The 23,586-nt window shown below is 49.4% G+C and overlaps 2 protein-coding genes across 2 annotated transcripts in view; both read right to left on the minus strand.

Annotated features, from left to right (window-relative positions):
• Nucleotides 1–4,555: 4,555 nt before the first annotated feature.
• Nucleotides 4,556–18,414, minus strand: EIF6 (eukaryotic translation initiation factor 6). The gene is made up of 6 exons (XM_048820037.2): nucleotides 18,242–18,414; nucleotides 15,191–15,276; nucleotides 12,995–13,170; nucleotides 9,070–9,246; nucleotides 7,223–7,404; nucleotides 4,556–4,911 (listed from the first exon to the last, which is right to left on the minus strand). Exons 1-6 carry the CDS (start codon nucleotides 18,346–18,348, stop codon nucleotides 4,902–4,904), a joined length of 738 nt encoding a protein of 245 aa, XP_048675994.1. The 5' UTR covers nucleotides 18,349–18,414; the 3' UTR covers nucleotides 4,556–4,901.
• A 731-nt stretch (nucleotides 18,415–19,145) lies between these two features.
• The window catches only part of FAM83C (family with sequence similarity 83 member C), a 34,064-nt gene continuing 29,623 nt past the window's right edge, over nucleotides 19,146–23,586 (minus strand). Inside the window, exon 4 of the mRNA XM_048820020.2 lies at nucleotides 19,146–22,305. Coding sequence (XP_048675977.1) covers nucleotides 21,336–22,305 — 970 coding nt within the window. The 3' untranslated portion in view covers nucleotides 19,146–21,335. The remainder of the gene's footprint in view (nucleotides 22,306–23,586) is intronic.

Here is a 23,586-nt window from a genome sequence, read left to right on the forward strand (position 1 = left end):
TAGCTCACGAAAGCTTATGCTCAAATGAATTTGTTAGTCTCTAAGGTGCCACAAGTCCTCCTTTTCTTTTTGAAACAATTGGGTTTGTTTAGTTTGGAGAAGACTGAGAGGGGACATGATAACAGTTTTCAAGTCCATAAAATGTTGTTACAAGGAAGAGGAAGAAAAATTGTTCTCGTTAACCTCTGAGGCCAGGACAAGAAGCAATGGGCTTAAATTGCAGCAAGGGCGGTTTAGGTTGGACATTAGGAAAAACTTCCTAACTGTCAGGGTGGTTAAGCACTGGAATAAATTGCCTAGGGAGGTTGTGGAATCTCCGTCATTGGAGATGTTTACGAGAAGGTGAGACAAACACCTGTCAGGAATGGTCTAGATCAGGGATCTCAAACTCAAATCACCACGAGGGGCACATGAGGACTAGTACATTGGCCCGAGGGCTGCATCACTGAAACCTTTTCATACAAAAATATGGTCAAAAATGAAGAGTAATATAGTATGCTATTAAAAGTCAATGTATTAACTTTTTAAAAACTGTAATGTGAAGACGGGTTTTAATAAAATATAACCACTCAGTAATGCACCTCACTCAAATGGCAAAACACACCTTTACTTTTAGAATTATTTTGGTTAAAGCGCCACCCCCACTCCACCCCCATCCATGAGGCCCTGCCCCATGCCCCACCTCTTCCCACCCCTTCCCCGCCCCCATTCCTTCCCCAAAGTCCCCACCCCAACTCCGCCCCCTCCCTGCCCCTATTCCAACCCCTTCCCCAAATCCCAGCCCCGCCTTCTCCCATGAGGAGGCCGCTTCCCCGCTCCTTCCCCATCCCTCCTGGAAAGTCCTAAGTGCTGCCAAACAGCTGTTTGGCAGTGGGAAGCGCTGGGAGGTAGGTGGAGGAGCAAGGACGTGGTGCACTCGAGGGAGGGGAGCTTGGCTGCCCGTGGAGTTGGCGCCTATAGCGGGGCCGCAGGAAATAACTCTGCAGGCCGCATGCAGCCTGTGGGCTGCATGTTTGAGACCCCTGGTCTACATAATACTTAGTCCTGCTATGAGTGCAGGGGACTGGACTTGATGACCTCTGGAGGGCCTTTCCAGTCCTATGATTTTATACTGGTATAAAGAATAATAGCCACAATTTTGTGCTTTTAAGTTTTTTTTCAGGCACAGTTTAGGTCACTTCTGCCACTGTCCCTGATTTGTGGGTACACTTTGGGACTCACATAGTTGACACCTATATTTTGGGACTATAAGTGCTCGCAACACTGTGTGCAACGTTTTACATTTGCAAATCTGCATTTGCTAAAATGGGAGCTTGGTAACAGTCAGGCTGAAATGCAACACTTTGTTCTAGCCCTGGTAGCTCACAAGATCTCTGACCTTAATATGAATGGAAAAGCTATTGTCATTTATTGTTAGATGTTTTTAAAATACATCAACTGTTTCCCTCTCCCCTCTGATCCATACAATTGCATTCATGTTGCTATGACCAGCTGGCTATGGATATGAAATATAGTGCCAGTAAGTGTTTCCCAAAGTTTTTAAGGCATATGTAAACTAGAGTTTCTGTAAACTATCTGATGTCTAAAAACACATGACTGTGTGGCGTAGTACCTGGATGGAGGGTTTAATGGCATTTGCTTGGGATGATCTGTGTAAGCGACCATCCCAATCTCATGCATGTAGACGCTTGCATCGCTCTGCAGTCTCTATTAGTCTTGCATCTGTGCTCCCTCACTCACGAGAGCACAAGCTGAAAGAGACAGGGTAGGAGTCGAGCCCTGCAATGCTGCAGATACCTGCTTTCTATCCGTGGATGTCTGCAGCCACACATGCGGTTGCCTCGTTTACCATCTTTGCAGATTGGCTGTGGTTCCACATTTTTGTATCCATACAGGACTCTAGAATTGGTGTCAGTGGAAACCCAAATGTAAGCACATGTTCATGGTGCTGATGAGACATGTGGTTACACTCCTCTGCATGGCCCCATCTTAGCTTGTAGCAGCAGTTCCTGGGTGGCTGCAATGCAGGATCAGGGGCTTGTTTCCCAGCCTGCAGCCCCCCTTGCTGGCTTTCGGCAAACATTCTCACACGTAGAGCTGGTCAAAACTCAGGCTTTCCGGCCCCTGGGCAATTCTGACATTTCACCATGTGCTTTGCTGCAAACTGAGACAAAGCCAGAATAGCACCATTTTTCACAGAACAGGGTCAGTTCAACCTTGACTTGCCTCTGTCTAAGCTGGCCCAGAGCCTCATGGGACCCCCCCAGTCCTCTCTGTGGGTTGTGCACTGCTGCAAGATCACCTCTCCCATGATGCACCACAGCAGCTCAGTCAGGCCCCAGTGCATAGTGGGAGATGTGGTCCAACCAGGGAATCCTGCCCGTAGAGACAGGGGCACAAGGCACCCAGCACTTTGGATTAATGTTGAACTGACCCAAACTGAAATAGTTCTAGTCATGTCAACCTGACTCCAGATGAAACGTTTGGGTTCAGTGGAAAAGTCTCAGCAAATTCCCTTGTGGAAAAGGCATTTTCTGTTGAGAAATCACATTGGCCTCTCTGGCCTTCCCCTTCCCCCCACAGCCATTGCTCTTCAACCCCACTCCTCCCCAGAGTCCCCTCTGTGCTGTGCCCCTCCTCACCAGGGTCCTGGACCCTCCCCCACAGAGCCACCTTCTCCCCACCGCCCCTCAATAGGGTACCTCTCCAAACTTCCTGGGCTTTCCTGCAGTAGTGCCCCAATGCTGAAAACAACAGTGGCACCCGCTGGGAGGGACACCATTGCAATCTCCCACCCCCCCATGGATGTTGCACTCGTACCTCTCCCCCAGGAAATCCTGCCCCCAATAGGTCTGTTCTGTAACTCCCACCAACAAACACAAGCCTCCACTCTACTCCCTGCCTCCCGATTCACAGCCCTGCCCCCCTTCCCACTCCCAGCACTAGGTCACAGCCCCCTCCTCCCCTGCTTTCCCTTTCACTCTTCCACCTGGGTCACAGCTCCATCTCCCCATTGCAGAGGCATCTGTACACTGCCCTTATCACCTTCCCATCCCCATGTCACAGCCTCCCCCCCATACCCCTTCATCTCTGTGGAAGGGGGCTGTTGGCCCCATACTGAAACTTAGCAGGGGGAAGAGGGATTAGTTGGCCCTCTCCCACTACCAGGAGAAGAGGAAGGGCCAAAGAGGTATCAGGATCGTGACACTGACAGTCCCCAGGGCCAGTGGGGAGAAGCCAGTGTTCCAAGTCAGCTGGATTGACAGGGCAGGCAGGCAGGCCCATGAGGCAGTCACGAGCCTGGTGGCCTGTGAACTGGGGCTGCCGGGGCAGAGAACAGCTGGGCTGGTGCCAGAGCAGCACAGAGCCAGGACCACGTTGCAGTGAGAGCAGATGCTGGCTGTCCCCCCCACACAGTGCCCCATCCACCCGGTTACCTCCTTTCGTGCTAATCGCCTTGTGGGTTTTGAGGGACAGGCCTGGGTTCTTCTCAAGCCTGCTCCTGCTCAGCAGGGTGCAACTTCCTGATTTCCTTCCCCACTGAACTTATTCAGCAGTGTTGCCAGCCTGCCTCCGTGCCTTCCTGGCAGGCGCACCAGGACAGCTTGGAAAGGAAATTCTAACTACAGGGCAACCCCCCACTTACATGCCAGATAGTTGGAGACTCCCAAGAAATCACACAAACACGGTGTGAGGAGACCATGGACCAACCTTCTCCTCCCACCAAAGCAGCATGTTGAAGGTGCAAGGAGACCAGGGAGAGAGCCCTCTAAGCACCTTGGGGGAAGGGCAGAGCCCAGTGCCATGGGCAAAGGCTCTCAGCCATTTGCTCTAACTGCAGTTCCTTTCGCAGGAGCTGCCCCGCTGGGGTTCACAGACGTTATGTCTTTAGCAATGTGAAATAGGAGACAATCAGAGTCAGTCAGGGAGGGTTTGGGAAGCATGTATATCTGACAGCTAAGAGGGAGCAGCTCTCCCAAGGCTTCACTGCACTGTCTGTGGGCCAGGGGCCAATTGCTCCCATGTTAGAAGGATACATGAACTGAACAGCTGAGGGGGCACTTGGTCTTTTCTCTCCAACATGAATCCCAGAGGCACCCCTTGCTTTCAGAGCTCTGGCTGCCCACCTGGTTCCTTATTACTCCTGGATTGTCCCTTATGAGTCAGGTTTGAGTTTGTAAGCAGAACGGATACCTACTTGCCCTTTGATACGCTTGTTTCCCCACACCAAAGGGACAGCTTCAGGATACCGGCTGGGGACAGAGAACAGCTGAGTTCAGAAAGGCACCAGACAGCCACAATCTTTGGTGCCTGCAACCTCAGACCTTTTCTGTAAAGCTACAGCCAGGGCAAAGTAGCCTACAGCCATCGGGCCTGGGAAGAACTGTCTAGCAACAGGAGAGAGGAAGCATTATGCTCTTTCATTAAGCCATTTTATGTGGGTTTTAAAATATATAGTTGTGTGATAGAAAACCATTCCCGTTTATATGAGAAAAATCCCTCGGGGCTGGGGTGGTCAGTAAACAGCCCAATGCAAAGAGAAGCAGACCAGAACTGAAGTGTGAACAAAAGCATCTTTAGCTGCTGTAAGAGCCCAAGTCAGCTTCACGCATAGAGAAGCTCTAATGTTACAGATTCCTGCAGTGCTGAGACCACTGAAAGGACTGGAAATTGGCAGCCAGGGATACAGAACACTTCATATTTATAACTCATTCATGCTGTTTGCCAGGTTTTTGTAGTAGGACGTAGTAAACAGAACATTAAAAACGTTGATTATGTGGCATACTCTCAGCAGGGCCCACAGAAATGACAGCAGAGGGATCTGTAATCCAGAAAGCAGATGAAATAGGAGCCTGGCACTCTGCTCCTTAGTCGGAGCCGGAAGGTCAGAGCAGCACTTCTCATGTCAAACTAGAAAGAAAACAGAAATCAGGTTTAACAAACGGAGAGCAGGTAAGGGCAGTCAGCATCTCCAGCTGCAGGCACATCAATCTCTTCACTTACCAGCTTTCTGCCCTATAGTTCCTGAGGGTTAGCAGTCTTAGAACGTGAAGTTACATAAATCAAGAGTAATACTGAGCCAGTGCACTGGACCAAATGATAGCTCGCAGCCAGATTCACCAGGCCAATAAGAACATGGTACGTCTCCAGCATTCGCAGCCGTGCCTGGGGACCTGCATCGCTCCCAGAGAAAGTTCAAGCGGCCTCAGGATTGCTCTAACTTATGCTCAGTTACAGCCACGCATTAAACCAGGGGCTGTGGGGAGGCAGCATAAAACTGTTTCACTGGATATCCCCAAGGACCATTCCTGTGGGCTGGCATAAAAGGGGACCTTTCAACTGGAGTGACAGAGGAGCCACAATGGAAGTGAGGACCCAGCCACTAAACTGTGAGCACTCAGGCAGGGACGTGTCTATGTAGCTTTTCCACACACCGCTGGCACCATATTAGTCATGTTATAAAGGGGGTACAATCATAATTATAAGGGCAGGTAAAGAGACTTGGTTCCTAGACTTTGTAAATTTCCAGCTCGTTTAGAAAATTTATTTTCATAGGGTCTTTCATTTCAAAGGGTTCCAAAACCCCTTGTAAACTTCATATACAAGGACCCCTCTACAGCCACCACTGGGGAGGAACATGAAGCACCACGCCACTCAGGCAGGGCAGGGGACAGCACACTTACACCTAGGAAGCACATTGTTTAAGGCAGCAGAAATACATCTGACCCACTGCTGCGCCCAAAAGTGTTTTTTAAATTGGGAACTTTTGAGAAATCCCAGATCTTCAGCAGTGTCTACTATCACGTCGGTGAAATCCCTGCCAGTCCTCAAACAGTGACAGGCCCAGTTGGTGAAAGTCGGGCCCAAGCTATACAGCTGCATCTGCATTGCAAAAACCTCCCACCAACGTCCCACAGTGGGTGCTCATCCACCAACAGTAGCAAGTGGTGACAACGGCGGTCATCATCACTAGAACTAGTGGGAGAGTCACAGCTGTGTAAATGGTTAAGGTCTTAGATTAGTTTAACTTGGATAAAAGCCTTGAAGAACACACAAACTGCGGAAATAAAGGGGCTGGAGGGTACCAGCCAGGATGGCCTTGGGAAAGATGAACGTGCTAAATTTAAACATGAAGAATTTTTAAACTATCAAATTTTATTCATAAGAATGCAAGAAGCATATAAGAACGGCCATACTAGGTCAGACCAAAGGTTCATCTAGCCCAGTATCCTGTCTTCCACCCGTGGCCCATAACAGGTGCCCCAGAGGGAATGAACAGAACAGGTAATCCATCCCCTGTTGCCCATTGACAGCTTTTGGCAAACAGAGGCTACGGACACCATCCCTGCCCATCCTGGCTAATAGTCATTGATGGATCTATCCTCCATGAATTTATCTAGTTCTTTTTTGAACCCTGTTATAGTCTTGGCTTGGTCAAACTTTGACAGTTTTGCAGATCTCACAGCTCCAGAATTCCAGCCCAGTTTGAAGGAAACCGATTCAGTCATTTTAAAAGCTATGAATGTTGTATGTCACACAGCACTGAGAAGTGCACTATTTAGCTACGCATCCACGTGCAAACATACAGGCTTAATGGAAAAAAAAAATCTAGCACACATCTTCAGCACATTGTTTTCAAATGCTTAGAACTTCTGGTTAATCATAACCAATTTTTTCCCTTGCAAACCAAGCAAAGGTGCTAGTCCTTAAAGACTATATCCAGGCCAAAGTTCAAGCTTCAGTCATTTTTGTTTTAGTATGTCTAACACAGTATGGTCAAAATGCTTGTAATGACTGTACTTTTCACTCACTGTACTCAAACACAGCTGAAGGGCTTTTGCTCAAAAATAAAATTAATCTTCAGGGGGAAACAAGCATAGAAAATTTCAGCCCATACACTACATTTTCTAGAAGATGAGCATGTGAAAATTGAGGACAGGGCTTAGAAACTAATTACAGTGAGACTTAGTAGGTTCCCATTATAATATCATAGAGGTAACAAGAGCCCTAAGCATGCTCATGAAAGTGACTAACAGAAAAAGGTACAAGGAAGAATTAAAGAAAATACAGCTTGTATCTTTAATTTTTGGCAAAACATAGCATCTAAAGAAAAGCCGACGGCAAGAAATGAATCCTGGCAAACAAATCCTGGCTAGCTTGTCTTTGCTAACATTTTTGCAGGTTTTGAAGATGCACGTGCACAGTATGCGATCCCACCTACCTGTCAATCAAGGAATCTCTCATGCTGGTAGCAAGGGTACTTGGCTGAGCTTCATTCAGTTTGAAGATGCTCTCGATAACCGATAGCTCTGTGCTGGTTGTGTCCAGCCCACAGAAGGCAGACCAATCGTTCACAACCATCCCTGCAGCAATAACCTCACTGCCACGATTTACTGTTCCAGCCTGGCAAAAACAAACAGGGAGAGAAAGGGGTCAGCACAAGACCACAGTGACAGCAACAGAAACAGTTAATCAATTATACTTTATCGCATTGCTAGTCACCAGGGAAGGGCACCAGCCCAAACTATCCCGCAGACTCCTGTCACCACAATGGCTACCATCTTGTTTGAAAATGTTACCTCCTCTGACGGGACACATTTTTGGGCTGAAGAACGGTAGTTTTTTCATGTGGGTTCCATCCATAAGCAGACCTATATGGGTAATGCTGGTTCAACTATCTGCATCTATATAATTGGACAATGTAATATTTGGTTATTTAAAATTCTGTTTAGGAGACAGTGGTGACTGGGAGCAGCTTTTCTTCTAGGATAGAGACTTCCGCTGAAAGGTGGACGAAGGTCCTGAGGAACAGGAGACAACGTACAGCCATTATTCCCCACATCCAACCTCTTGTCCCCTCTGCTCAGTTGCTAAACTTTAGATCAGCTCCTAATTCAGGTTTCTAACCTTTGGCTTAAACACTGCCCAGCGCTCCTAGGGCACGGTGACTGGGCTGGGAAGCAGTGGGTTCCCTATGTAGTCCCAGAGCAAGAGCGGTCACTTCCCCTCTCAGCCCAACTGCTACACACCAGGTTTATGCTACAGAGACCTCCGATTCCAAAGCAATTAAAGCAACCACTGAACTAGAGAACTAACAATACTAAGCTACAAATAAAACCAGACAGCTTCTGAAGGCAGCGCTGCGACAAACTTATTCTGTCTCTCTTGCTGGAGGAAAATACACTTTAGAAAAACTAAATTGAAGGTGTTAATAGGACAGCTGACCTCTTTAAAGAAAGAAAAGCAGAACAAGAACAAAAGCAAAGAGGCATTTAAACTCAGAGGAGAAATTAACTGCGCACAAATCAAGCAGAAAACAACAGATGGGAAACTAAACTCTACAGCTATGCTGAAAGTCACAAATCAGACTGGGGACTAGCTTGCCACCGCGTGGTTCAAAGGGAACACAATTCTATCACTGGAATTTTTAAAAGGCCAGTAAAGGCCAAATCACATCACTCCTTCCTCACACTCCAAGAGGATGACAAGATGCTATAGGGCAGATCTCTCGTTTGCCATCAGAGTGCAACACCTTGTGAACAGGCAATGTGTCCTATGCAGCCCATTCAGCTTCACTCAGGCAGCAAACCCAGAACTTTGTGGTACTGCCTTCCAGGCCATCTCCTCCCTTCAGTGCCCAGTGCAATCAGCAAGGGTCACAGCAGTGTTCACACTGATAATTACATTTATTTTACTACCCCAACTTTGCTTGCCAGAGACTTTGGCACTGAAACACACAGCTGCATTTTAGAAGTTGGAGTGGGAAATTTTGGCAGTTGGGGCATTTGGTACCCGGAAGACTTGAGAAGCTATTTGCGGGAGGAGGAAAGACACACTACTGAGAGCCTTTTAGCAGCAGGGAGAGGGCACAGCTTCTTTTCATGTGGGCAGCGGTGAAACTAACAAGTCCACACGCTACAGCTGCTTGATAAAAGCTAGACAAAGCAGACAATGCACCTGGGGGCAGACTGGAAAGGGGTACAGCTGTGAAGATCCAAACCTCTCCAACAGTCAGAAGACTCTGGGGTGGGAAGGGCGAGAGAAGGCACAAGTCTACAAATGCCTTACCACAAGTGGGACTTGCAGCAGTGAGGAGAGCTCATCCTGGTCTTCAATTGAAGTCTTTGGGTGCACAAGTCCTCCCTGGTTACTAAAAGCACAGTAACTTCCAACCAGAACCTGGTCTGCAACCGTCTGTCTGAAAACTTCTACTTTGAGCACATCTGCCAAGATCTCTTCAGTCTCCTGTAAATACATAAAATGAGAAGCGTGTGTACTTGGCACAAATGTTATCTCAAAACATTATGTAGAAACCCCACGCGAGTTGAGCGGGGAGCAGAGCTATGCTTGGGAGAAAACTTGCTCAGGGTGTTTTGGAAGAACCTATTCTGATTTCAAGAGCTCAGATTTTCATTTTGTAGGTATATTAACTACACCTGCTGTTAGGTCCAACAACAACAAAAAAAACAATTAGCACTCCATCATTCTCCTCCTTGACCTGCCGGTCGACTTCAACACATTCAACCATGCTCCTCCTCTTCAATCTTACCCGCCCGTCCATGACTTGGTCATTTTGGAAGTTGAAATTAGACTGGAAATATGGTGTAAATTTTTAACTATGAAAGTAATTAATCCTTGGAACAATTTACCCAAGGTGTGGTGATTCTTCATCACTGACAATGTTTAAATCAAGACTGGATGTTTTTCCTAAAAGACCTGCTCTAGGAATTATTTTGGGAAAGGTCTCTAGGTCAGTCTAGATGATCACAGTGGCTCCTTCTGCCCTTGGAATCTATGAATCTTCAACTATCATCTTTATGTTACGATTCCTCACAGACCCACTTCTCCACTCCAGACTTATCTTCTATTCCATCTAAAACCTCAGCCAGTGTCTCAGGTTTCCTGGTGAGTGTCCAGCTGTCAGCTTAAGCTCAATATGACCAAAACAGAGCTCTTAACCTCTCATCAAAAATGCTCGCTCTCCTTGTGGGTAACCCCACCATCTTCCCTGTCACCTGGGTATCATCTTCAACATGGCCCTCTAGACTGACACACCCATGTGTCTGCATGTTGCCTCTTTTTCCTGCAAAAGACTTAAGACCGCCCTTCTTCTCCAGCCACACAGCTAAAGCCCTTGTTTAGCCTCTCACCATCTCAATTACTACAACCTGCTCTGCTCCAGCCTTGACAAATCCCTCCTCACCTCACTTACATCCATTCAAAACATGGCTGCAAATGTAAGCTTTCCTGGCACCTCCTTTTGACTGTCACCCCTCTTTGCATCCCTTCACTTGCTCCCCCTGCTCCATCACAGCAAACACAAATTATTTGCATTCACTTTCAAGGCCCATCACAGCCTATCCCCACCCAAGCTAGCATCTCTGACATGCTATCGAGATGTTGACTCAACTCCATTCTGCCAATAATGCCAGCCTCTACCACCCACTTGTTAAACTTTCAAACAAGCATCTCCTACTATCACCCATGCTGCCCTACACACAGGAGAAACTTTAAACTATCACAAAGTCATCTCCCTCCCTGTCCTCTTTCATGCTTCCTTCTGCTGTGATGTCTCCAAAACCTGAAGTTAGGCAGCAGGTGGCCTAAGACCACTGCCTATCATGCTGCCAATACTGGCTCATTGTTTCCTTCTACCCCCAACCTGTTTGTTATATACGACTGTCTTTTGCCTTATACTCAGATTGGAAGCTCTTTGGGCCAAGGACTGTGTCTGTTCTATGTTTGTACAGCACCTAGCGTAATGGGGTCGCTGAGATGCTACTGTAAAACAAGCAATAACAGTTCTAGAGGTGAGATCACCAGCACGGACAGAGAACCTTTCCCCCTAGTTCAGGTGCTGAATGGAACATATACTTGCTCAATGGGAACAGGTGGAAGAATTACATTGTCTCTTCTTTCAAGCATGGATACCAAATCCAATAGTGAGCACTACTCTTTGACAGCCCTCACTGACCAATCTGATTCGTAGTTGTCCAATTCATACCCTTGTGTATTCGGAGGGAGGAGAACATCGGTTGTGCAACAGCCTAGCAAGGAAAGACACTCAGACACCAGAACACAGCAACAAATATTGCCTCCATCAATACTCTGCACTTGTACATCATCTGTTATCCAAGGATCTCAAAGCATTTTTCAAGTTAGAGCATTAGATTCTTCATCTACTGTAAGTTCTTTGGGGCAGGGAGCCACGTTCTCATATGCGTTTGTACAGCCCCAAGCACAAAGTAGTCCTGATCCTGACTGTTCTGTTGAACGATTAAGACACCTGTGGGGTATTATCTCCTGAAGAAGAAACTGGAATACAGAAAGCTCAATGACTAGCCCAGCATCACACAGGGAGTCTTAGGCGCAGCTAAGAACAGAATCAAGTCTCCTGACTTGCAGAACTGGGCTTCAAACACAAGATCATCCCAGACCGAGTATTACAGAGAACACGCTTTCCTGGGCAGTTTGCTAACCAGCTTTTTGTGGACAGAGTGGAAGATGCCCAGCAGCACATGGAACAAGGAGCAATTCCTTCAAGGGGCTCCTATGGCCCTGCACTTCACTTCTCCTAGACACCTTCACCAAGGGACACAGGTCCCACTGGAGACCCTGGTGGACCCCTACATGACCCTGGGGAGAAAAAATATGAAACTTACCTAAGGAGAGAAACGGGCTAAGTGAGGCAGTGAAGGAGACAAATGGCCCCAGGAGAGGAATTTGATAGACCAAGAACCAAATCAATTTGCAGTAATGAACTTGTTTAATGAGAACAGAAGTGTTGGAGAGGCTAAACCTGCAGATGGTGGGCGCCCAGGCAGGGTGGAAATTCACTTGGCAGGAACCAACCAACATAACACTGGCTGCACTCTGCTAGCAAGGAAACACAGAATTCAGGTTTTAACAGCTTTTCCTCAAGCCCAACCACTAAAACTCTCTAATCATCTCCCATTTCAATTTCACAACCTTCCTCTGTCTGAACTCCCTGGCACCCACACTGTGCCCCCAATTCAATCAAAACACTGCCTCCAACGATCTGCCCTGCAGAATCTCACCTTATTACCCACTCCTTGCATCTCTCTTTTGACTGCCTGTTCTCAACTGCATCACATTCTCCTATTCGTTTCAAAGCCGTGTACAGCTCTGTTCCTGCCTATGCCTGTAACTTAATCTCTTACTCTGCCCCCTCAACCACACCATGACAGCCTTTGTGCTTCTTGGTCCCTGACTTCCATTTCTCTGCTTTCTTCCATGCTCTCTACACCAGGATACAAGCTCATCACCCCTTCCCTCACTCAAAGCCCCCTAAAATCCAACTCATCCACATTTTTTCACTGGATGCACTGTGGGCAATCAGTTGCAGTTTAGCCATCCAGATGCACATGTGCCTCCAGTGAGTAACCACCTGATACGGTCATCACTGCTCTCCTTCATTATATTACCTCTCCGTTAGTCCCAGTACAGGCAGTCCTTGACTTTACGACGTTCGACTTACGACACTTTGAACTGACACCCTGATTCGATTTATGACAACTGGTTTTGACTTCACGATGCTCAGTCCCGCAATGGGGTGGATTGTGGTTCCGAGTTATGACTTATGACAAAATTTTCAGGAACCAATTGTGTCATAAGTCCGAGGACTGTCTGTATGTTGAACACTAGATTGTAAAACTTTTCAGGGCAGAGCTTGTGTTTTTATCTGCCCTATAAATAAGGATTAGTGAAAGGGAGAATGAAGGGCAGTCAAAGCTGAATCTTGAGGCAGCCTTTTAGAGCAGAAGCCAACTCTGCCATTCCTCTGCTGAGAAGAATGAAAAGCTAAGTAAAGCAGGCTCCCATGCTGTCAAGCGCTATTAGCATGCAGTCTTGTGTTACTTGGCATGAACTGGAAATGTTCCTAGCGAACCCCAATAACTATGAAGTCTAGCTCTAGGGCGGGGTTTGCTTTAAAGGTCTCCACTGAACTTGTAAAAGAATAAAAGCCATTTACCCTGTCAAGGTCTGGATGGACAAGTGCAACGTAGTCATTGCATGTGGTGACATTGCCCAAAGCTGAGAGCCGCTCCTCCACCCTTTGGATTCGGACTGAGTCTGGCAGGCTGTTGCGGATGTGCTGAAGCTCCTGGTCTGTTGTACTGCTTGGGACCAACAGACCATGCCGGTTCCCTAAAAGAAAAAAAGGAGTTCTGCTTCAGGCCAAGTTAAAGGTGTTCACCTGCCTGGCTTGCCCACTTCTTAGCCTTCAAACAAGCTGGCCTCGGGGCTCCTCAGGCTCACTCAGCACCTCCCCCAACATAGTCTTCAGCATGACTGAGGCAAAGGACACCTTTGTTAAAGGTTCTATCTACACGCTCTGCATAATTCACGAGGCCTCAGGTGCAACTTCAAAAGTTCGGTTTTGAGGCCTGAGGAGGACAGAGATGGGCGCCTCCTGTTACTCCTGCCCTGTTTCCTATTATAGTCCTGGGAGGAGCAGAGTAGAAGCATGGGGTGGGCCGAACTTTGAACAGCTTCCTTTGGGGGGCCAGCACGTGAATCCCCAGGGATTCAAGGGTTGCCCGTGAGTCCTTTAGACTATGGAACCTAAAGTCTGTCTGCTCTGAAGAGAGTCCAGAACAGTCAAAGGGTAGGTCCCAGATAGTATTCTGGACCTCAGGCGGGAGCCCCGAGACCTGAAGCCAGGAGCTGCGTCTCATGGCTATGGCGGTAGCCATCGTGCGAGTGGCCAAATCTGCCGAGTCCAAGGCGGCCTTTAGGAAGGTCCTTGCGACCACCAGACCCTGAATCCAAGTGAGCTGACCCAGGCCAGCTGTGGGTTTATCATCATTGTGCAGATGTACCCTTGGTGGTTGTTGCTTCTTTATGAGGGAGAAAGTCCCTAAGAGGAATGATTTGAGGTGTTGGTTTGTTTTCTTAAGATAGTCTTTTGCCTTTAAAAAAAATTTTAAAAACAGCCTTAGGCATCAGGAATGTCTAGATGGTCTATCCTGGTTTTACTTGAGGGGCTTCTGGGTCTCAGGCCTCGTTAATTATGCAGAGTGTGTAGATAGAACCTTTAACAAAGGTGTCCTTTCCTCAAAAGGTTAACTAGGTGTTATTAAAAACAGTTTTAAAACAGTCTGATTAAAATTCACTTTCCCTTCTTGGCCTGTTAATTCAGGATTTCACAAGTCCCTCAGTGACTGCAGTCTCAGAGAGCAAACGGGACACCCAAATTTCTAACATAAAACACAAGCGGGGGAGGGGAGGAGATTCCTTACAAAAACCCTACCAAGCAAACTGAAAAGGGCAGAAACCTCAATTTTTTCCCCTTTAATCAGAAATTAAATCCCTTATTAGCAGTCTAGCATCTGCAGAATCTAACTGGTGTTCCCAACTATGCTCATTTCATTACTCTAATGTGGCACGCAGTAATAATCAAGATCTGTCAAACGCTTCTCCAGACAAACTGATAAAGGATAAACATTCTCTTTCCTCTCACCGGAATGGATTGTAAAAACAAGAGCTGCGTCCTGCTGTGTCCCTGGCTACATGCAAGTGAAAGGAGGAATACTGCTTTTGCGATGTGTATTTGTAATGGCTAGATGCTGAACCATTAATGCCTATCAAAACAGGGTATTCCCTACAGATTTATCAGTAAGAGAAACTTACACATGACAAGCAACTCCCCATCCCCCACAAGTAGAAGCATGTGAAACACCGACCCCAGTGCTGCAGAGGAGTGGTTATGTGATTCCCCCCACAACAGAAGCCAAACCCTATGTGGCATAGGCTCTACCCCCCGTCCCTCCCTCCACACACAGGCTTTTCTTTACTCTCAAATTGATACATTTTTGATTTTGGAAAGAAGTCTTCCCAGTTCCACCCCTTTGTCCCACCCTCAGGCCTGGCTCCGCTCAACAACCTCTGCTGGCCAGAGGTCAGAAAAGAAGTCCCTTCGGGTCCATGGGGCTATATCTGCAACCCTCCTACTATCCCCTATTTGTCACAGCTGGAACCTCAAACTCTAATCCCTGTTCAATATGGGAACGGGTGGCTCCTAGGCAGATCCAGATCCAGAACGTCTTGACCCAGAGTCTTCCTTATACTGCAGAATGAGAGTCTAGAATCTTGTTAAATGACATGTTCCGGCCCAATCCCCATTAAGAGCACACCACAAGGTATCAGCTTGAAGGACGTGACTTACCAACACACATTCTCCCAATGATCCGGCATCCAGCTATGGAAGCGTGAACAACAGGGATGGTCTCAGAAAGCTCCCCCTCAAAGATACTGCAATAAGACAGACAGTGAAATGATGCTGCAAAGCAAAGAGTGACACATACAGAGAATCCCATTCAATCCAGAGGGACTCAGACCCCAAGGGAAATCAAATCAATACACCTGAGAAGGAGATCTGATGTTCCTGACCCGTTTTATAAAAATGAGTATCTCCACTTTACAAATGGGGAGACTGAGGGGCAGAGAAGTTCACTGACTTGCCCAAATCTTCACAGCAGGTTAATGGCAGAGTCAGGAATAAAACTCAGACTTCCTGAGCCCCACACAGTCTTCCCAACTAAAATGAATTAATTTCCTGTTAAAATGATGACTAGAATTCTTTGAATATGCCAGCAACATAGTGAATAAAGAACAGGCTGATTGAAGTCCACATAAATTCGAAACAGCCTTTGACAAAGACCCTCACAGGAAGCTAATAAGGAAACTAAAGTACTTGTGGAGTGAGAGGTGAAGTACAGTCCAGGCTTAGAAAACAAAGAATGACACCTCTAGGGCCTGTACTAGGACACCTGCTGTTTAATTTATTTATCAATGATCTGGATAAAGGGAAGAACAGTGAGGTAGCTAAAACTCCATGTGACACCATTATTTGAGGTTACGGCCTTGTCTACACTACACAGTTTTGTCAGCAACATAAGTTACACTGCCATAAGCACATGTGTGCACAGCACTATGTATGTAGGAGAGGTTCTGCCGCTCATGGAGGTGGTTTTATTATGCTGACAGGAGAGCTCTCTCCCATCCGCACAGAGTATCTTCACCAGATGCGCTGCAGGGGCACAGCTGTACTGCTGCCGTGCTGTACATGCAGACATGCCCTAAGTCAATCAAGACCGACGAGGACAGTGAGGACTTTCAGAGGGACATAATCAAGCTGGGTGAATGGGCAACATGATGGCAACTGAAATTCAGTATTGACAAATGCAAGATAACACAGGCTGGAGGGACCAGGCTCAACTACTCATACATCTTACTGGTAAGTTAAATGCAACAAGCCAAGAAAAAGCTCTGGGTATCCAGGTGGGCAGCTCAACTGAAACCTCTGCTCAACACCACCAGTGGTCAGAAAGCAAACAAGAAGCTGGGAAACATAAGGAATGGAGAATATTGGAAATACGATGCTGTTACATAAGCCAGTGGTTCTCAACCAGGGGTTCACATACCCCTAGGGGTACACAGGGGTCTTCCAGGGGTACATCAACTCCTCTAGATATTTTACAACTGGCTACATAAAAAGCACTAGCAAAGTCAGTACAAACTAAAATTTCATACAGACAATGACTTGTTTATACTGCTCTATATGCAGAAATGTAAGTACAATATTTATATTCCAATTGATTTTACAATTATATGGTAAAAACGAGAAAGTCAGCAATTTTTCAGTAACAGTGCGCTGCGACACTTTCGTATTCCTATGTCAGATTTTGTAAGTAGGTCGTTTTTAGGTGAGGTGAAATTTGGGGTGTGCAAGACAAATCCGCCCCCTGAAAGGGGCACAGTAGCCTGGAAAGGTTGAGAGCCACGGCTATGAGTTAATGGTGCACCCTGTCCTGGCCTAACACAGTCATTTCTAGTCCCCTTTCTAAGCAGATGCAACCGGACTATGGGAGGCCAGAACTGTGTAAGGAGACTGTCTGTAGCCCAGCTCTTTACACCCCTCCCCGGATTAGAAACCACCAGCCTCTTCTTCCAGGAGGATCGAGACTGCGAGGGGGGCGGGGGTATCGGGCCCTAGGAAGGTGGAAGGGCCAAGCCCCAGGGCTGGGGAGTCCGAGCCCCAGGGCCGAGGAGAGGGGTGGGGAGCAAGGAGGCCGAGCCCCCAGAGTGGAGGCGAGGCGGCGGCGGCCCTGGGCGGAGGCGGGGGGAAAAGGGGGGCCGGGCCCCGGGGGCGAGGCGGAGGCAGGGACAGGGGGGGAAGGGAGGCCGGGCCCCGGGGCGGAGGCCGAGGCGGGGGGGGGGGGGGAGGGAAGCCAGGCCCGGAGGCGGAGGCGGGGGAAGGGAGGCCGGGTCCCGGGGCCGAGGCGGGGGGGGAAGGGAGGCCGGGCCCCGGGGCGGAGGCCGAGGCGGGGGGGGAGGGAAGCCAGGCCCGGAGGCGGAGGAAGGGAGGCCGGGCCCGGAGGCGGGGGAAGGGAGGCCGGGTCCCGGGGCCGAGGCGGGGGGGGAGGGAGGCCAGGCCCGGAGGCGGAGGCGGGGGAAGGGAGGCCGGGCCCCGGGGCGGAGGCCGAGGCGGGGGGGGGAGGGAGGCCAGGCCCGGAGGCGGGGGAAGGGAGGCCGGGCCCGGAGGCGGGGGAAGGGAGGCCGGGTCCCGGGGCCGAGGCGGGGGCAGGGGGGGAAGGGAGGCCGGGCCCCGGGGCGGAGGCCGAGGCGGGGGGGGGGAGGGAAGCCAGGCCCGGAGGCGGGGGAAGGGAGGCCGGGTCCCGGGGCCGAGGCGGGGGGGGAGGGAGGCCAGGCCCGGAGGCGGGGGAAGGGAGGCCGGGTCCCGGGGCCGAGGCGGGGGGGGAGGGAGGCCAGGCCCGGAGGCGGGGGAAGGGAGGCCGGGTCCCGGGGCCGAGGCGGAGGCGGGGGAAGGGAGGCCGGGTCCCGGGGCCGAGGCGGGGGGGGGAAGGGAGGCCGGGCCCCGGGGCGGAGGCCGAGGCGGGGGGGGAGGGAGGCCAGGCCCGGAGGCGGGGGAAGGGAGGCCGGGTCCCGGGGCCGAGGCGGGGGGGGAAGGGAGGCCGGGCCCCGGGGCGGAGGCCGAGGCGGGGGGGGAGGGAAGCCAGACCCGGAGGCGGAGGAAGGGAGGCCGGGCCCGGAGGCGGGGGAAGGGAGGCCGGGTCCCGGGGCCGAGGCGGGGGGGGGAAGGGAGGCCGGGCCCCGGGGCGGAGGCCGAGGCGGGGGGGGAGGGAAGCCAGGCCAGGCCCGGAGGCGGGGGAAGGGAGGCCGGGTCCCGGGGCCGCGGCCGGCCGGGCGCTCTGACCTGTAGAAGTTCTCCGAGCCGCCGACGGCCACCAGGCAGTAGCGGTTGGTGAGCTTGGCGAAGCAGCCGATCTCGTGGTTGTTCTCGAAGCTGGCGCGGACAGCCATGGCCGGAGCGCGGAGACTCGCGCGGCTGGAGCGGCTCTGCCGTCCCGGGGCGGGGCGGGGCGGGGGCGGGCCTCGGGAGGCGCCGCCCCGCGCTGGGGAGGGAGGCCCCGGCCCCGGCCGCTGCTGCAGGCGAGGCCGCCGGAGCTGGGCCCCTGTCGCCCCGGCCCGGCGCGGCCCCGCGCAGCGCTTAGCCCGGGTCTGTTCCTGGCCGGCGACCGCCCTTCACTTCGGGCTGCCGGGGCCCCCGTTCCGCGCCGTTCCCTGGGGCTGCCCCGGCCCGGCCCCCTGTGGGCGCGTGGCCGGGCCGGGCCGCAGGTGTCCCTGTCCTCGCGCCTGCCTGGGTGCAGCGATGTGTTTATAGTAGAGAAGCAAAGCCAAAGAAATGCACTTTGCAAATGGGGTGGAAGGTAGCGAGGTTTGTGATGGTCTTTAGTTCCTGCAGGAGCCCAGCCCAGAGGCTGGGACCAGCCCCAGAGGGAGTTCTGGCTGCCTCCCAGACAAGCTTTCTGCTTAGTGCGGAGAGCTCCACCGTGCCGGAGGACGGAGTTCTCGCCGACAGTCTTTGTTCCAGGAATGGCAATGCCTTGCTCAGCAACATGCATGCTCTCACATTTATTCTTCTACATCCTCACCCCAGACACATACATGCATGCACAATCCCATGACTGGACACTGATATTTTTAGTTATAAGTTTTCTTTACTTTTTTAATGTAGTTTGCACCATCTCTCTTAACATTGTTGTCAGCAAGTTGTACCCTGAACAGTTATCACACTTATAAGATTATGTATTGGGGTGCAACATGCTCTTGTTATAGATAACAGGTACTTTTCCTAGGTGGCTACTTAAAGTTACTTAAGAAGATGGAATTTGGTGAAACACACAAACTTTATTTAATACAGACAACTATAATTGAAATTATAGGAAAGGATCAATATGCACTAAGATTAGAATAAGGGAAGTACAGTAAAGTGGTTTCCTGCATCACTCCTACATACAGTCTTACATTGTGTATATTTACAACGTACGGAGACCATTGGAAACAAAGATGGAACGGGACATAAGTGGAGCCCATCAGAAAGGGGATCCTGATTCAGTTTACACAGTCTTGGGGACCTGACGCACCCCAAGAAATGGGAACTGGGTGTGATATTTTATACCCTTCCTTATGGTGATAGTACAGATATATACCATTTCATGCTTTATCGTGATTATAATAAGGTGAATAGCTGTCCCTAACCATACGTGGCCTTTGGGGTGTCCTTAATTAATCATCAAGCATTGATATTCCTCTCTTATATCATTTATTTCTTAATAATTCCTATATGTACAAGCAGTCTAACTGCTTAGATACTGCATAGCAACCTCATTGCTAAAGTCCCCCAAACACCCTTCCTGTGGAGTACTGGACCTGTTTGGGGTTATTTGATTTTGTTTCAGAATGAAAGTAAAAAATATTTGATCTGGGATTATCTTCTTAGGTCTCTCTCATTTCAGCTGCAGTTCAGTCTTTAAAATAATTACTTTCACAAAGCCTTAACCTAATATGATAGACCCTTAAATTTTAACAAGCTTAATAAGCCATATACTTACGTTCACCTATTTGCCCCCATGCATGTTCCATGCTAACAAGCCATACACCCACATACATACAATTTTATACTCCTATTACATCATTTTACCTCTAGCAAGCATAAAATCACCCAGGAGACATGAGATAGGATCATAGGTCATAAGTAAGGCTAAGATTTTGGCACAGGTATTTTTAGTAAAAGGCACAGACAGGTCATGGGCAATAAAGAAAAATTCACAGAAGCCGTGACCTGTGCATGACTTTTACTAAATATATCTGTGACAAAATGGGGAGCTCAGCTGCGGGGGGTCCCCGTACCGCCTGCAGGGCTGAAGTCACAGGGGTCTCTGGAAATCATGGAGTCCGTGACTTCCGTGATAAAATCGTAGCCTTAAGTCATAACATCAGGTCAGCGGTCAACAAAATTGATATAGGAAAAGAAAATCTTTAAATACTACTCTTAATTTAAACAGAACCCTAGTTAAATCACCAAGAACCAATCAAAGAACTATAGAGGATGATGTAAGTGGGGAGGGATAGCTCAGTGATTTGAGCATTGGCCTGCTAAACTCAGGGTTGTGAGCTCAATCCTTGAGGGGGCCATTTAGGGATCTGGAGCAAAAATTGGGGATTGGTCCTGCTTTGAGCAGGGGGTTGGACTAGATGACCTCCTGAGGTCCCTTCCAACTTTGAGATTCTATGTCAAATGATTATTTTTAAAATAAAGCTTGTAGTAAAATAGTCTTTTTTAATACAGACTAAAGGAATGTAGAAGCCTGGACTATTTCATCATGTTACTCTGTGTTTTGTGTTTGTTTTCAAACTGACAGTTTTATGTTGTATCAGAAAAACTATTTCCCCATGTTTATTCCCCCCACTCTCCTGCTGGTAATAGCTCACCTTAAGTGATCACTCTTGTTACAGTGTATATGGTAACACCCATTGTTTCACGTTCTCTATGTATATAAATCTCCCCACTGTATTTTCCACTGAATGCATTCAGTGAAGTGAGCTGTAGCTCACAAAAGCTTATGCTCAAATAAATTTGTTAGTCTCTAAGGTGCCACAAGTCCTCCTTTTCTTTTTGCAAAAAAAATTATGGTAACTCTAGGAATGAGATTGGAGAATGTAACTAGGCCCTGGTCTACACTACAAACTTACATCAGTGTAACAAAGTCGCTCAGGGGTATGGAAAATCCACACCCCTGAGTGATGTAGTTACACTGACCCAACCCCCAGTGTAGACAACACTATGTCAATGGGAGGGCTTCTCCTGTTGACACACTGTCACCTCTCGTAGAGGTGGCGTACCTGTGCCGCCACGAGACACTCTCCCATCTGAGTAGGTAGCGTCTTCACTATCTACTTCACTAGGCAGCTGGGCCAGTGTAGACACACCCTAGGACAAGAGAGGGTTAGGGCCCAAATTGACTAGATATTTGCTTAGATTTTGATTTGTTATAACTTGTGATCAGATCCAGTTTACTGTGTCCAAGAGTCAGTGTTTTCTCATCCCTGTGTATATTGCAGCTATTTTCCTTTGGCACTTCATCACTGAGTCTAGCAGAGCTTGGGACTGCAGCTGTCCACTCACTTTTTAACTGGTTGTATTGGATAATCAGGTCCAGTTTACTATGCCCAAGAGTCAGCGTTTTCTCATTCTTGCATATTTTGCTGCTGCTTTCTATTGATTTTCCACTTGAAACATCACTGGGTGCTTTCTGCTTGGTATTTGCCCCATTTGTACTAGTGTTCTCAGAGGGGGATCGTAAGTTTGGTCCCTGTCTCATGGCAGAGTGATGGAGCAACTGGCCATTTTTAGTTTTAGCCAATGCCTTATTTTCTAGATGATTAGGTTCACTGCAGCTTAGTATGGGGAAAGACATTGGCTGCAAGGATGCCTGGTGTGACTTATGATTAGGCTGGTCATATAAGGCAGACTTGAATTTAGCTGAAGTGTTTTGGTTAGAGTTTGACATTTCCCAGTGCTGCTTGGAGTCACTTGGCTTCATGGAGCTGATGGCTTCCTTTCTCTTTTCACTGATGAAACCAGGACCCAAGTCTTGCTTTTCATGGAGTACATTGTAGGTGGAGTTCTTCCGAAAAGGAGACATCTTTATGCTCTCAATGCTTGAATTTGAGAGACTACTGGCCTGGCTTGCGGTTCCAGCTTCGTTCGGTTTGGCAGATTTTAAGAGAGACTGGAAGGTCCATGCTGAGCTGTGAGCTGAAGCAGGGTTTGTTCCAGCCTCGGGGATGCAGAAAGCAGGCACAGGTTTGGATTCTGTGTACAAGCTTCGGAATTCTCTGTCAAAGTCCTCAACGATTTTGCCTCGGAAGTGTGTCACCAAGCAGGCGTGAACTTGACTGCACAGCCAAGTAAAACTGGAAAGAGATAATTAGTGGGTATTTCTAACCTTTGAATGATTTACCGTAGATATTACATCATTTATATGACGTGTGCATTGTAATAGATTGGTGCCTGACCCCCATGGTCTCAGGGGAAGGTGTCTGTTTCACCAGAGGGAGAAGGATGTCACGCCCTGGGCTCTGGCTGTACATGGGGAGGGGAGGGGTGCAGACATACTTGGCTTCTTGTAGGCAGTTTAAACTGCAACAGGGAGGAGGGCCAGGCGAGTGGGGGGCTCTGGGTGTGTCCCCAAGGGGCTGGAAGGGATCCTGGATTGGGGACTGGATGTGTCCAGGAGATCCCGGTCTGTAGAGGATGTATTCTCTGGGGCAGTGGGATCCCAGGCTGTAGAGAGGGGATCCCCCTGGAGTGGGGGGATCCCAGGCTCTGGGGGGTAGGTGTTCTGGGGGATACCGGGCACAGGGGGAGGCAAGGCAGAGGCTACCAGAGCCTCAGGGATCGGCTCACTGTATTTTCTGTATCTTTAGTACAAGGTAAAAATGGATTTTTAATGGTGTGTTTGCCAGGTACTGAGCCCGCTGAAGTCTCAGGATACCAACCCCCGAACCTGGGTTAAACTGTTTAATTTTGGACAGTGACCAGGTCACATTAGCACCTGTGACTCTTTGGGTCCACACATTTCATCTACATTATACAACAGGTAATATTAATTGCATGAAGGTGCAGGGTGCGTTACACTGCCAGGGGTGGAAGAGCATTAGCGGGTGTAACGGTATGTGGTGCTGGGAGAAGGGTGCTGTGGGGGGCAGAGCATGCAGCACCAAGCAGGAGTGCTTCACAAACACTACATTTATCTGTGCCAGCAGCTCCCTGCTCAGCGCTTCAGCAATGCAGGAGGCAAGGGGTGGGGGAGGCGCCGTGGGGGGGGGGCAGGAGGAACATGGGCAGCAGAGGGTTGGGGCACAGGTGGGAAGGGCAGGGGGAGTGTGGGCAGTGGAGGGTGGGGGCACAGGTGGGCAGGACAGAGGGGCACAGGTGGGCGCATGGGGCAGTCGTGCAGGAAGCTTGGTGGGGTAGCACTGATGAACGCAGGGAGCTGGGGGGAAGGAGGAGTCCCTTGGCCATTGCTCTGAGAAGCAGGGGAGACACACTGAGCTCTGCAGGGAGCCTGTGGAGGTGTCCAGGAGCTGGACAGGACTTTCCCTGCAGGACAGTGGTGGCAATGCGGAGGGAGGGGAAAGGACTGAGCCTAGCTGTCCCTGGCACCTGCCAATGCTGCAGCGCACGGGCTGGTT

The sequence above is a fragment of the Caretta caretta genome, chromosome 13, assembly GCF_965140235.1.
Source record: "Caretta caretta isolate rCarCar2 chromosome 13, rCarCar1.hap1, whole genome shotgun sequence".
Classification (NCBI taxonomy): Eukaryota; Metazoa; Chordata; order Testudines; family Cheloniidae; genus Caretta; species Caretta caretta.